General features: G+C 32.2%; 2 protein-coding genes across 2 annotated transcripts; both read left to right on the top strand.

The window, feature by feature from the left end:
• Nucleotides 1-10,197: 10,197 nt before the first annotated feature.
• Nucleotides 10,198-12,911, top strand: LOC111898672 (uncharacterized). The gene is made up of 7 exons (XM_052768027.1): nt 10,198-10,287; nt 11,003-11,601; nt 11,690-11,831; nt 11,923-12,066; nt 12,147-12,518; nt 12,601-12,672; nt 12,764-12,911. The coding sequence occupies exons 1-7, from the start codon at nt 10,255-10,257 to the stop codon at nt 12,875-12,877; spliced, it is 1,476 nt and encodes a 491-aa protein (XP_052623987.1). The 5' UTR covers nt 10,198-10,254; the 3' UTR covers nt 12,878-12,911.
• Nucleotides 12,912-13,371: 460 nt separating this feature from the next.
• LOC111901877 (uncharacterized) lies at nt 13,372-14,706 on the top strand. The gene is made up of 2 exons (XM_023897739.3): nt 13,372-13,768; nt 13,885-14,706. Exons 1-2 carry the CDS (start codon nt 13,616-13,618, stop codon nt 14,296-14,298), a joined length of 567 nt encoding a protein of 188 aa, XP_023753507.3. The 5' UTR covers nt 13,372-13,615; the 3' UTR covers nt 14,299-14,706.
• Nucleotides 14,707-15,231: the final 525 nt, after the last annotated feature.

Raw genomic sequence — 15,231 nt, 5'->3', positions numbered from 1 at the left:
AATTGATAAATAATTAATTGTTAAGTACTTAATTGTTAAGGCCTTACTTATGCTATTAGATATGATGCATATTGAATTGACTTAATTAGATCGACTATAATTAACAAATAAAATAAAAAAACAATACATAATATTTAAAGTATAATGTTTGTTATTTATAAGTTTATGATATTATTTATTTTGTAGCTAGATAGTCTTCAATCAATGCTTGGCGACCCGATGTGTAGTGCGTTACTTCAAACATGGTATTGATTTATGTCGTCGCTAAGGGGCTATTTGTTTATTTTTTAAATAACCACTTTTGACCACTTCTGGATGCGCTGCGTAGAACACGTGCAACATTTGGTCTTTCGTAGATGTTTCTTTTTAAAAAAAAACTTCAGACTTAAAAATCGACGTGTGTTGTACGATGCAACTTTGGACCCTCATGTTCAGACCACTTCTCACATTACTTTAAGTCATACTATTCAATATAGATTTGTTTTAATTTTTTCAATAACGTGTTTATTATTTTAATAATATTATTAACAATATACTAAACAATTCAAATATATTTTACATGATTTCAAAATCATTTGGTAAATTTCATATAAATATTTTTTTGTGTTACATTGTCTATAACCAAATATTAATAAATTCTAATTTTAATCATTAAAATTACCAAATTTATTGAGGTTAATGGGAGTAACAACCATCATCTTGAAAAATGTAACAAAATGAACATGTTGTTCGCTAAACGTCTTAAAAATTATTATGTTTAACTATTTTATATAAAAGACTTTAAAAATCATATCATCACAATGATCTCTATATTCGATTTGCATACGATTAAAACTAAATAAATTTTAGATTTAGAATTATTTTTAACTATTGTATGGTTAAATTCATAAGTTTGTACACATTAAAAAACAAACATGCTTCTTATTGCAGTTTGCAGTAGGGATGAACGTGAGACGGAACCGATGTCGACCAATACCGTTCCCGATTTCCTAAAAATCGAATTTGATCGAAAGGCAATCCCGAGTACCAAACTAAATTAACATTACTGACACCAGTATCAGGAATGATACCTGCTTTTAATACTAGCACCAGTACCGATTGTACCGAATCCCAAATTTCATGATTTTAGAGTACTGAGTATCATCCTGTACATTTAAATTTAGTACGGTTCAACATCGATTTTTGTACAGTACCAATACGGGATCTATATTTGGTATTAGTTGTTCATCCCTAATTTCCAGACGTTTGGTCCACCTCTCTGTTGCAGATGGTTGCAGATGTGGTCCACGGACTACAAACATTTTAGCTTCGAAAAAACAAACACCACAACGAGAGGAACAAAGATAATGACATGTCTAACTAGTTTTAGGTTTTATTTAATATTTTGTTAGATTTTCTGTAATATATAACAACATAACATATTCATTACTTAATTTGTTATGCCGTATTATTAAGTTTAATGTGTGGATAAGTTTTTGTGCAATTATTGTTTCATATAAATTTTCAATATTTCATATGGATTTATTTGCATCTTGTTGGTGTTGTTTAACAAAAAAAGACGTATTAGCGACGACAGTTTTACTCTTTTAGCAACGACAAACACATTAATGACGTTTTTTAGTGGCGACAAATAGGGGTGAGCGTTTGGACCGAACCGGACCGGACCGACTCTTGGACCGGACCAGTTATGGAGAATATTCTGGACCGTGGACCGGACCGGATGAGTCGTGTCCGTGTCCGTGTCCGGGTCCGGGTTTTCTGGTTCTTGGACCCATTTGGACTGGTACAACTTTAATTGCATAGAGTATAAGTCGTTAAAATAAGTTTTTTGGCTTGATAGAACTCGTTAAAACGAATATGTTGTTGGATTTGATACGATACAACTTGTAAAAATGATTACGTTTCCGTTTCATGCATAACTAATCTACCTTTATGTTATCATATTATAACTTGTAAAATTAATTTTCCAAATAAAACAACTAACATATAAATCAAGTTCACCAAGATCCGTTTCATATGATTTATTTGTCAAAGATGCATAGAATTCAGAATTATAGTCTAAAATAATAGTTAAAAGCTGAAATATTTCAGCTTTGATAACTCAACTTTGAAGGATTGTAACTCACTGAAAATAATACCAAAATCAAGAAAATTATAGTCTAAATTCATCTACAAACTGTAAACTAAATGTTGGAAAAAAATCGCAGGTCAATCCTGTTGGATTAGTGTCTAAGTCCATAACTATTTTGGTATGTACTTGACCCGATGGTGCATGGTCCTTTTGGGTTGCCTTCACCGAAGCAACTTGATAGGATGAATTATGGAGAGAAAGGATTAAATATGATTTATTAATATATTATGGGAATAATATATTAAAGGAGAAATCATATTGTTTAATTAATATTAGTCAATAATTAATTGGTAATTAGTTTTGTGACTAAAAGAGATTAATTAAACTTAAGGGACTGGAATTGTAATTATAAGATAATTGCAATTTGGGCCATGGATTGTCTTAAATCAAGAGGTGGACGAATTCTTATGGGAAACCCATAAGGAAATCGTCCAAGGGCTTGATTAAAGGAGTCTATGGGTTGCTTAGGGCTTAAGCAACCAAATTAGGGTTTCCTTGTTAGATAACCCTAATAGTCTCACTATATATAGATCCCTTAAGGACCAAAAACGTGGCTAAGCTTCTTGCTATGGTTTTCACACATTTTGGGCAGCCTCTAACCTCTCTCCTCTTCATCCTCTTGCTTATGGTGTTTGTGAGCCATTGGTTCTTCAGTCACTTCCTAACTCATATAGTGAGTTCATAAGAGAGTACTATATGATGAACCGCGACGTGACCCTTATAGATCTCACTTATATGCTTATTGCTGCTGAATCAGCAATGGTTTGGCGCAAAAGAAAAGCAAAGTTGATTGGTGAATCTGTCTTCGATACCTCTATGGATGTAGACAATGGCAACGAAAGACATGCTATGATCGAAAATTTTGATCATAAAAGAAAGGCAATGTCTGAAGTAGTTCCATGTCAAGTTCCAAAGGAGTCAATTTGCTTTTATTGCCAAGAGAAAGGGCATTGGAGACGAAACTGCCCCATTTACCTAAGAGATCTAAGAGATGGGAGAGTCGAAACGTATGGATCTAATAAAGGTAAAATCCATTAACTAACTCTTTTAAGCTTCTATTCTAGATTCTTAATACATAATGTGATAAGATTGCAATTGATGTTTTGTAGGATCGAAGAAAAGAAAGGAAGCTTAAAGGAAGAAGTGAGCAGAATCTAACCGTGAAGGAATGGATTTCGATCGCATTTCTCGAAGATTAGATTCTTGAGCTACTACTTAGAGTTAGAATTAGATTGCTAAGAAAGATGTATTAGCATAGTTTTTCGATGAATTGCATTGTAAGGACAAAATTTTTCCGCAATAAAATAAATTTTGATTTTATATTATTTATTTATCCTTGCAATGACGTGTATGAAAAATTGATGTTGAAATGTTTCTATTACTAGCAATAATGGATTTGGTTCTTATTTATGGAAAATCGAGAATTTACCAAATAGGGAGAGTTTCTCATCGCCTAAGTTTCAATTGGACAGAAATTTGGAATCATGCAACTTGGTTGCACGATGAATGAGAAATTTCATATTTGGAAATTAGACTAATTCATTGAAAAAGTGTCAAGTGAAGGACTAGGAGATCGAGTACACAAAGTTGTGTGTTGATTAAGTCCGCCATAAGAGTAACAAAGATATTCGTCATGATTTACTAAAGGTTTAGTAAATGTGATTATACTTACAAGATTAAGTGTAATTCTGAATTGATTAAAGGGTTTAGATCAATAGCAGAACAAATAAGAAGAATCAAGTAGGCAGAAAGATAAAAGTTTCTCCATTCTAAGAAGAAGGGAGAGTACCTTTTATGCTTTATGATAAGTCTTAATGATTAAGAACCATATCTCAATTGATCCTCAAAGTGAGTCTTAGTACAATTGTATGTTTAAGAAGAGGAATCAAAGATTGAAGAAATGGTTAAATCAAGAAGTCAATCATACTTCGTTCCAATAACAAGTCTTAAAGTTAAGATTGTGACACTGAGTAAAAAGTATTAAAAAGGTTTATAACATTCATCAAATGTGGAAAGTTGTGATGTCTTGGATAAGACAAAGACCAACTAGGACTAATATATGAAGTGTTTTGATAAAAGCTACACTAACTCTTGAATATTTGTTTGTCAAGAAATGTTTTGACAAGAGAATATTATATGTCAAGGAGTCAGTGGGAGTCTTAATGGTCTTGAAAGGCTTCAAGAACAAATCAAATAAACCTTATCGATCATCACTAGCACACGAGTTGAGGTTTACAACCTATCGTGTTGACATTATTTTGTTTCTGTGCCAATCCAATCGAGTTAATTATGCATGTGAGTCCTATAAGTTCTCATTTGAATGCATAAAAGGCAAGGACCTTGATCAATGGAAAGTACATTGATGAGAAAAGGTGAGCTGCTTAACTACTTGGAAGACATGGTGGGCTGCTGTGCTACCATGAAGGCAAGAAATCAAGATCAAGAGAGTTCGATCCATATGAGTTTGAATTTGTCGTAAACTTTGGTTTTGACAAATTCACATGGATAGGAACAAATACACCATTTAAATCTAAGTGTCATAAGATTTCCTCCTTCATGAAAATGATTGTGAGGAAATGCTTTCACTAAGAGAGATTTTAAGATAGTGATTGTAAAATTGCATTCTCGAATTCGATTATGGTTACGGTATCCCTTTCCATAATTTGAATTGTGAGGTTTGACAATTAGTCTTAATTGTTTAGACACACATATGAACTATCTAAAGGCAAAGGTGTATAAGTTCAAGAAGCCTTGATAAAAGATTATCAAAGCACTAAGTATTAGAAACATGAACTTAAGAAATTCAATAAGCATTGTTTTTCTGAAAGTTAAGCTGTTTCTAAAGACATGTCGAAGCTAGTGGGAGCATAAGTGTTATGTTTTATAGTAATCATCATGATAGTGGGAGCATAAAAGTTATGATTGTAGGATTATTAAGGAAAGTATTGCAAGGTTAGCAGTATTAGTTATAGAAAACAAGAGTTATACCTTGCAAAGTCGTAAGGGTTGTAAAGTTGTTTTGCTATAATTAAGGGAGAGAATATTATGTCTCATTTCAAATCTAAAGGATTAGGTTGAGAAATGTTAATAAATTTAGTCAAGGGTACATAGTGTGTTCTTAAAATTTCGATTATGAGTACGGCATTCCTCTTCACAATTCGAATTTTGAGAACATAGCAAATAAAACATTATGCGTTGTGTCCCATATGCTTCCGGTATAGGATCGATTGCAAATGCTTTAATGTTTGACCATTCTAACATTTTCCAAATGTCGAGCGCATTTAGAGGGAAAAGGGACTAGAATTGGTTTTGACTAAAATAATTAAACAACTATCAAAGAACAATCAAAAGTTCGACGAGGATTGGTTGCTTATGAGTTGTTGGAAGCATGGTATTGGATGGACCATATCGACATTATTATGAATAGAAAAGATTCTATTAAGAATAAGTTGTCATATGGAAAATATGGAAATGTATCCATATTGGGAATTGAATATTGAAAAATCTATGACTAGATTAGAAACTTTTATGCAAAAGGATGTTCAAAGGAATGTACTTTGAGTGAGAAACATCATATATAAGGAATTGTCTTGTAACAATCCCCGATAGAAGACTTTGTAATATCATTGACAATAGTCTTTGTGACTTTGGTGCAGTGACATTACGAAAGGATCATTGCATAAAGTGTTAGAACCTAGCATATTCTATAAGTAGCAAGAATTTGATATTCTTTCACTTATGAAAAAGGATTTGGAGTTGTGAAATGAGAATGATTGGAAATGTGCTCAATTTGGTCTATTTCACAAAGTAAGAATCATAGGTAAACATTGTGTGCATGCTAGGAGCATGGGACAAGTGTAATAATTCAAGTAAGAAGTTGATTACCCAAAACGACAAATACTGAGTAATCGATATGGTGATAAATAAAAGGTGTTTTATTTATACTCAAAGGTTTGAGGCCATATGAGATTAGTATTATTCTTGTGTTTCACATTTGCATGTTTTGACTTCCAGAATAATTGAATTTATTAAGAATAATCGAATTATTCGAACGGGCCACAGTCGTTCATATGTTGGAAGTAGATATGAAAGAAGACTGTCGTGAATTGGTGTGTGGATTGTCTAAAAGAGTATTAGACATAAGCAAATGTTTTCTGCAACGTTCATGAGTGCTTATGAGTATGATTTGAGCATTGGATTAAACCCACGCTCACTTGGATCACTCCATGGATTGTATCACGAGAGATTGGTGAGACGATAACATCTTATATTCTTGAAACTGAGATGTGTGAGTTGTATCTTGCAAATCGGTTGCACATTGATAATATGTAAACGCACTAGTAACTTGGTGTCATAAAACATATTGTTGTGTGTGATTCGGTGAGTGAGTGCAAGAAAGCATTGTATCAAAGTTTATCCGTTCCTTTTATCCAAAGTAGGATAAAAGCAATATCTTTGGGCCCCTCGATGATTTAGTGATGACAAACGTAAATGCTCGGCCGGGCTAGGGCTAATTTGATTTGTTCGATTAGTCAGTCATCATAAATCGGGAATCGAGATATAGTACAAAGAGAATGATTTGAAATCATATCTCATACGATATCTAGAATGGAGGAATATATGATCCCTTATCTAAGGACACGCGTATCTGATAGGATCAGAGTTGACAGCGGCTTTGGAAAGCTACGATTGCAGATCAGGATCTGAAGTCATACGCAGAATAGTTATTAGACTTATCCAAGTGGGAGACTGTTGGATTAGTGTCTAAGTCCATAACTATTTTGGTATGTACTTGACCCGATGGTGCATGGTCCTTTTGGGTTGCCTTCACCAAAGCAACTTGATAGGATGAATTATGGAGAGAAAGGATTAAATATGATTTATTAATATATTATGGGAATAATATATTAAAGGAGAAATCATATTGTTTAATTAATATTAGTCAATAATTAATTGGTAATTAGTTTTGTGACTAAAAGAGATTAATTAAACTTAAGGGACTGAAATTGTAATTATAAGATAATTGCAATTTGGGCCATGGATTGTCTTAAATCAAGAGGTGGACGAATTCTTATGGGAAGCCCATAAGGAAATTGTCCAAGGGCTTGATTAAAGGAGTCTATGGGTTACTTAGGGCTTAAGCAACCAAATTAGGGTTTCCTTGTTAGATAACCCTAATAGCCTCACTATATATAGATACCTTAAGGACCAAAAACGTGGCTAAGCTTCTTGCTAGGGTTTTCACACGTTTTGGGCAGCCTCTAACCTCTCTCCTCTTCATCCTCTTGCTTATGGTGTTTGTGAGCCATTAGAGGAGCGACACGTGTGACTCTAAGCCTTCCAAACTCAATTCAAGGAGGAATTGGGATTGTTATTGCTACATAACAATCAAGGTCATATCTTAAACCTAATTATATGTTAATATTGATTTCTATATGCTAGAATTAGGGTTTACAGTCTTGGATTCAAAGCATGTACAATAGAGAAACCTAGATCCAAGCATTAGGGTTTGTATGAGCACATAGGATGTCTTATGACCAAAACCCATCAAATCCGACTTAAAATGAATGAGTTGTGGTCGTTTAAAAAAATTTACAGATTACAAAATTTTTAAAAATCTTGCTGAAAAGCTGAAAATTTTCAGCTTTGATAACTTAACTTTGAAAAATTGTAACTCATTCAATATAATACCAAAATCAATAACATTATAGTCTAAATTCATCTACAAACTGTAAATTAAACGTTGGAAAAAGCCGCGTGTCAATCCGACTTAAAACGAATGAGTTATGGTTATTTAAAAATTTTCACAAATTACAAAATTTTAAAAATGTTGTTGAAAAGCTGAAAATTTTCAACTTTGATAGTTAAACTTTGAAAGACTGTAACTCATTGAATATAATACCAAAATCAACAAAATTATAGTCTAAATTCATTTACAAACTGTATATTAAACGTTGGAAAAAACCGCGTGTTAATCCGACTTAAAACGAATAAGTTATGGTTGTTTAAAAATTTTCACAGATTACAATTTTTTTTTAAATCGGGTCCAACCGGTTCTAAATCCAGTAAAAACCGGACCGGACCGGGAAAAAAACCAAACCGGTTTTGATGGATTCCTAGAACTGAGAGCCGGTCCGGTGATCCAAAAAAACGGTCCAGTCCAGTTCACCGGTCCAAATGCTTACCCTAGCGACAAACATATTGGCAGTAACAACTTAAGCAATAGTAACGAGTAGTTACTTTTTTTTAGTATAGATAGTAAACATGTACTGTTAATCCAAATATATTATATTATCTGAATAATCTATAATTAAGATATTCACTTTGCTTCTCAATAAAAAATAATTTGTTCATATATGTATATGTTAATGTTTATATACTTTTGAAACCATAAAAATTACTTATTATAATATTTATGATATCCAAACATTTATTTGTGAACGATTATTGTCGTAGAAAAGAATTTTGAAATTATCATATACAAACAAAATATAAATACTTAGTGCATCTTCAATATATGGGATAATGACTTAAAAAGGTAATATATTTTTTGATTTGTACACATTTAGTCACTGAGTTTTTTTTTCGTCCATATTTACCCCTTCAACTTGTTAAATTGTACACATTTAGTCATTATGATCGGCTACTCCATGTTAGCCGGTAAAAATGACTTAATAGGGTAATATATTTATCATTTTATACACATTTAGTTCTTAATATTTTTGTACACATTTAGTCCTTAATATTTTTTTTATTGCAAAATAAGTCATTTTTGTTTGTTTATTCATCCAGTACTTATGAATGATTTCTTTAGGTTTTTCTCACGACATTTTATGTGGGATAGCCATATGGTGGTGGGATAGTTTCAAGTGGTTCTGCTATATGTTGTAGGCCAAGATACCTGGTGCAGGCCGACTATAAGCTGTAGGCACGAAGACTCAAGAAGAGCGGTTGGATTAAGGCGTCATACCAACAAACCCTGAATATTCCAGTCCGATTACTGATTGGCCTTGTTGCATGTTGGCATTCCAGTTTGATGACTGGTTGGGCCAAGGTGTACCAATCTAATGAGTGTGGGTCCGTTATGCATAATAATACGTTTGTTGTGTTGGGTATTTTGGGGGAAACTCACTAAACTTTGTGGTTACCCAGTTGTTTATGTTTTTAGGTTCTATCGTTGGGCGTGGGAAGGCGAATGCATGGCTATACACACTCATCAACATTATGAGGATTACACATTTTCTTATATCACTCTGATTTTCGATAAATGTATTTTGGAATAAACGTTTTTTTCTTAATAATGGATTTATAATTAGGGAGTTTTGCCTTATTTAAAAATGAAATTTTTTGGTTGTGAAAATGAGACATTACACATAAACATCAACAGCCTCACACACTTCATCAATGATTGTCCCATGTAAGATGTCGTGAGAAAAACCTAAAGAAAACATTCATAAGTACTGAATGTGTACAAAAACAAAAATAACTTATTTTGAAACAAAAAAATATTAAGGACTAAATGTGTACAAAAATATTAAGGACTAAACGTGTACAAAATGAAAAATATATTACCCTATTAAATCATTTTTCCCGGCTAACCTGGAGTAACCGGTCATAAAGACTGAGAGTGTATAGTTCAACAAATTTAAGGGGTAAATGTGGACGAAAAAAAAAAAACTCAGTGACCAAATGTATACAAATTGAAAAATATATTAACCTTTTAAGTCATTATCCCTCAATATATCTATATAAATATAGTTATTTTATTTTCATATAAAAAGTCGAATTATTTCATGTTCGATACCACTTTATTATTTTTAGATTAATTATAAAGTTATTATTAAAAATGAACTCCAAATTTAGAGTTACATTATTCATTAAGTTTATAAATAAGAGAAAATGACAAAAATAGCCAATTATACTAATTGCATTACAAAAATAGCCAAAAAAAATCGGGATTACAAAAATAGCCACCCATTTCGCAGGTGAGAAGGCCCCATCTGCGAAATGGGTGATTTTTAGGTATAAAAACGTTTTTTTTTTTTTCATTTTCACCATTCTCTACACAAAAACTCTCTCTAACTTTGGGCTTCTCTCGGAATTTTGGCTAGTTTTTGAAGAAAATGGAAGATTATGTCAACAATCCCGCAAATATGGTTAGATTTTAACTCTTTTAATGTTTAAAGTTTTTTTTTTTTTTTATCAATTTTTGTATTATTTAGTGTTAAAAAATGGTAATTTTGTTGTGTTTGATTGATAGTTTTAGTATATTTTTAGTATACTTGAAGTTTAAATGCAAGTAGAGACAAGTAGAGACTGCGTAGATAATGTTTACAATTTGTTTTTGTAGTTTTTTTAGTTATTGTATAACTTGAAATCTTGTAAGTTTTTTTAGTAGAAACTGCAAAATAGTTGTTTGTATAAGTTGAAAATTTGTCGTATATATATTGTTAGAAATTGTTTTTATTTGTCGTATAAGTTGAAAATTTTGTATAAAGTAGTCGTATAACTTGGAAAATTGTTAGTTTGGTTGTCGTTTTATTTTTAAATTTTTTTGTTTATATGGTTATATAATGTTAGTTTTAATTAGAAAGATAAAAATTGTTTATATATTTATCGTTTAAGTTGAAAATTTGTTTAAGTTGAAAATATGTTTAAGTTGAAAATATTTATATATGATATTGTTTTCTATCGTAAATATATTTGTTGTATAACTTGGAAAATTGTTTATATATGTGTATGTTATTGTTTTTTATCGGGGAAATATATATATATTAGTAATTAAGAAAGTATTTGCAGTTCGTAATCATATATTTAAAAAAAAAAATATTTTTTAGTTATCTAATTTGTTTTTGTGTTTTTTTTTTGCAGCATGATTTTAGTTTAATGAATACGAAAGCCTTTGCGAACCTAAAAGGCTCTGGCGGTAACATATGGGAAGTCTTTGAAGTTTTAGATGATGCCCGACGTGCTATTTTCAGAAATACCGTCTTTGGCTATTTTATTGATGTCCCTCGTTTACAAGGGGACGCTTTATTGTTTCATAAAATGTTCCTTCATCAGATCCGGCCGGACCCTGTTTTATCTCCAGATGGAATAAAACGTTTATATTTTCGAGTAGGCAATACCAAAATGGTTTATGGGCCGGAAGAGTTTTGTTTGATTACCGGCTTCAATTTTGGGGAGTATCCAAAAAACATTGGGAGAAAAGGGTCGGAAAAATTAATAAGCAGTAAAAAAAGATGTTTACTGCGTGAACGGCTATTTCCGGACCATACTAATAGTTCGGTGAAAATCGGCGACTTGAAAAGTTTAATTTTAAATCAAACATTCTTAGCACTTGACGACCTTGATGCAGTTAGAGTATGTTTGATATACATTTTGTGTGAAGGTTTTTTGGGCAAAGAAGTTAACGATCGGGTGCCACAAGATTGGTTTTTTTTGGCTGAGAATTTGGATCTCTGGAATAGGTATATTTTCTTTACGTTAAAAGTTCTATTTTATTAAAGTTATAATTTATATAATAATCAATTTTGTTTTTTTTTTTTGTTTTGTTAGCTTCGCTTGGGGTAGCTATCTATGGGATTTTACTTATGTTGACCTTGAGGATACGTGGAATAAGATACATCATTATTTATCACTTCCTGAGCGTGGTCAAACTTTAAAGTATTCCGTCTCAGGATTTACGGCTCCAATTAGGGTATAAAAATTTTATTTTATTTAAATTGTTTTATTGTTATATTTTTTATTTTAATTTTAACTTTTATTACTGTTATTGTACAAAATTGTAGATATGGATATATGAGATGATTCCGGCTGTTCGTGCATGTGGATTTGCATTGAGAAAAAATAAAGACTTGCCTCGGATGAAAAGATGGAGCGGAACAAAAAAATTGAAATGGGTTGACGTGAACAAGATTTGGTCAAAGATGCAGGTTTAAAAATAATTCGTTTATTATTAATAAAGTTGATTATTATAGTTTTATATGCATTTTTAATATGTTTAATTTTTTAGGAGGGGCTACCACCAAGACAAAACATGTTACCGGGTGATGGTGAGATGACATCTTTTTATTATATGTCATTTCAAGAGTATGTATATGGTGAAGGGAAAGCAGTTCCATCCCCAGTACGGGACCATTTTAGGAGACAAGACGAATCTTCGTCTAGTATGTCGTCCAGTGGTCGCTCTCATGGTAGAGGTCGGGGCAGTGGGAAACACAAGCTAGACGAGTTGTTGAAACGGGTACATGCACTGGAGCAGCATGTGTTTATGAATCAACAAAAACCTACAGAGGTTTTTGTTGAAGAAGTGAATAATGACCAATTTTGGAACGACATTTTTTTTGAGGACCCGACAGTGTCACAAAGAAATTATGATGAACAGGTTAGTTACACGCTACATTATTTATTAAATTTTATTAACATATATGAATACCTGTGTTCATATTTTATATTTGAAAATATAGGTTGTGCAAGATGAAGAGATGAATAAAAACAATACAACTCAAAATGTTTTTGGTGATACTCAAGACGACAAGGTTGTTATAGATGTTACCTTTACGATTTTAATAATTACTTTTTAATAAAGTGTCTTTCGTTATTAAGTAAAAAGTTATATTTTTAATGTAGGTGTTGGAGGAGAGTAATCAGTATGCGGGGAACAAATTTGATGATGATGTGTTTGATGTAAACGATTATAGTGAAGTTAAAGAGGTTATTATAGTTACATTAATATTATATTAATATTTTGTTTATTTAGATATTATTGCTTATTAAATTATGTGTATTTCGTTATTAAGTATAAAGTATTATCTTTAATGTAGGAGTGGGAGGAGAGGAATGACAATGCAGGGAACAAATTTGATGATGATGTGCCGGATGAAGACGAACTAATAATAACGGGAAATGTAGATTATTTTCATGATGATGATGATGACAAAGAAGTTACACCCGATAAACCTAGGAGTCGAAAACCATCACAATTTTTATGCACTCCTTACACCGAGGTATTCGTTTTATTTATAAACTGATGATTTTATGTTTATGTGAATTATCTATCTTTATGTGAATTATCTGAAAGATATACATTTAAACATATGAATATTGTTTTTAGTTGCACACGACACCGAAACAAAAAAGAAGAACAAAAAAGAAGGTTGGTACGAAATCAACATGCCCCGTTCCTCCTCCAGTTTTTGGTGTTGCTCATGACTTCTCCATGTTGCGCCTGCAACCTTACGTAGCAGGCGGTGAGGATGTCATCCAAAATTATGTATTGCATTCATACGATGTGCAGCATCGTTTGTTTAATTTCGTGTTAGATAGAGATTTTTGGAGCTCATTGTTTGGGCATACACACGACGGATGGTTGGAGTCAGCGGTAAATAAATTGTTAATTAATTCTTTTAAAAGTTAATTGTTTTTTAGTCAATAACAAAAGTATCATGTGTGCAGCATATAACCATTTGGTACCGACTTTTGATGGAGAGACGGTTTGAGAGCGACCGACATACAATAATGCCTCCAAATTTTTTTGTTTCTCATGCTTTGGAAGAAGGACAGGACTGGAGGGCGTTTATGGCTGGTATTGCTACATACCCTAACTTCATGGTTGCTTGGTGGGATGTTGATACGGTAAACTTAATAGTTTATATTGAAAATAATATCGTTTTTTTGTTATGTTTTTGTATTGTGATGTTTTTGTATTGTGATGTAAATAAACATAATTTTATTTTCTGATCCTTATACAGGTCTTATTGCCGATTCATTCATCCCCTAATCATTGGCTATTTGGGGAACTACGATTAGCGTCAATGGAAGTGCATATTTATGACAGTCTTGGTAGAGGTGCTTATGAAAAATTCCAATCCGAAGGAATCTTTTCCAAATTTGAACGTCGGGTGGCAAATTATTTGGACAAGATTAAGTATTGGGCGCGGAGGAACATCCCAAGGATTCCATTGAATATGCAATTCATTTATGAAGAAAATGTTCCCCAACAAAGTAGTCATTTGGGAGATTGCGGTGTTTTTCTTTGTATGTTTATGGAGCAATTGGTTTCAGGTCAACCAATACGTGTTCTTATTGACCCAAAGAACGCAGCTTTAGAGTTCCGTCTCCGGATGGCAAAAATTATTTGGGGGTCTAGTCTTGCTCCTCTGTAGTTGGATTATATTAAATGTATATACAAATTAATGTTGGATTTCATTATTAGTTTATCTTTAGAGTTTACTCAACGGATGACAAAAAATATAACGTTACGACAATTACAACAATTTAATGACCTACTAATTACTTATCAATAAATTCAACATAAGAACGACCACAACTTTTGTTTTAACGTTACAAATACAACAATTTATTGACCAAACAACTTCAAAACCATAAAAACAATATTGAAAAACTTACAACTTGTAAACAAGAACTGCCAAGAACAACACCCAACTACAAACCAACGCTATCTTTAACTTCTTATTTTCTGATTGAAAGAGCTTATTAGAGTTAGCTACTTTAGCTATTACCATAGAAGATTGGTCCTTCTCTTCATCAACCCAACTGATAAACCCGCATTTTGGTCCCTGTTAAATTTAATATCCACAGTAAGAAAATAAATTTGTGTCATGTAAACACAAGGGTTTAAATTTGAATGACGGTAAGAACATGATACCAAATACGGGCAAGCGTAGAACAATCTTCCTGGGTTTTTAGCTGTACCCGAAATCCTAACGATACGTTCTCCTCCACAATTGCAGTATGCCATTAGCCTTCTTATTCTTTTAAATCGGAGTTACTTTCTCAGTTAAATTTTTTCATAATGAGTGACACCCATTTATAGAATAAATCATATAACGGACAATTCTTTTTGACTATGAAATGAACTGGTTTGACTATGAATTCATAAAAGTTCAACTATGAAATGCAGACAAGTACATTCTGTAGTATTGTCATGTCGGTCAGTGAAATTTGACTATGAAATGAACTGGTTTGACTATGAATTCATAAAAGTTCAACTATGAAATGCAGACAAGTACATTCTGTAGTATTGTCATGTCGGTCAGTGAAATTTGACTATGAAATGAACTGGTTTGACTATGAAT

The sequence above is a fragment of the Lactuca sativa genome, unplaced genomic scaffold (genome assembly GCF_002870075.4).
Source record: "Lactuca sativa cultivar Salinas unplaced genomic scaffold, Lsat_Salinas_v11 Lsat_1_v11_unplaced_77, whole genome shotgun sequence".
NCBI lineage: Eukaryota > Viridiplantae > Streptophyta > Magnoliopsida > Asterales > Asteraceae > Lactuca > Lactuca sativa.
The sequence above is the reverse complement of the archived record's forward strand: the minus strand, read 5'-3'. Positions and strand labels throughout refer to the sequence as shown.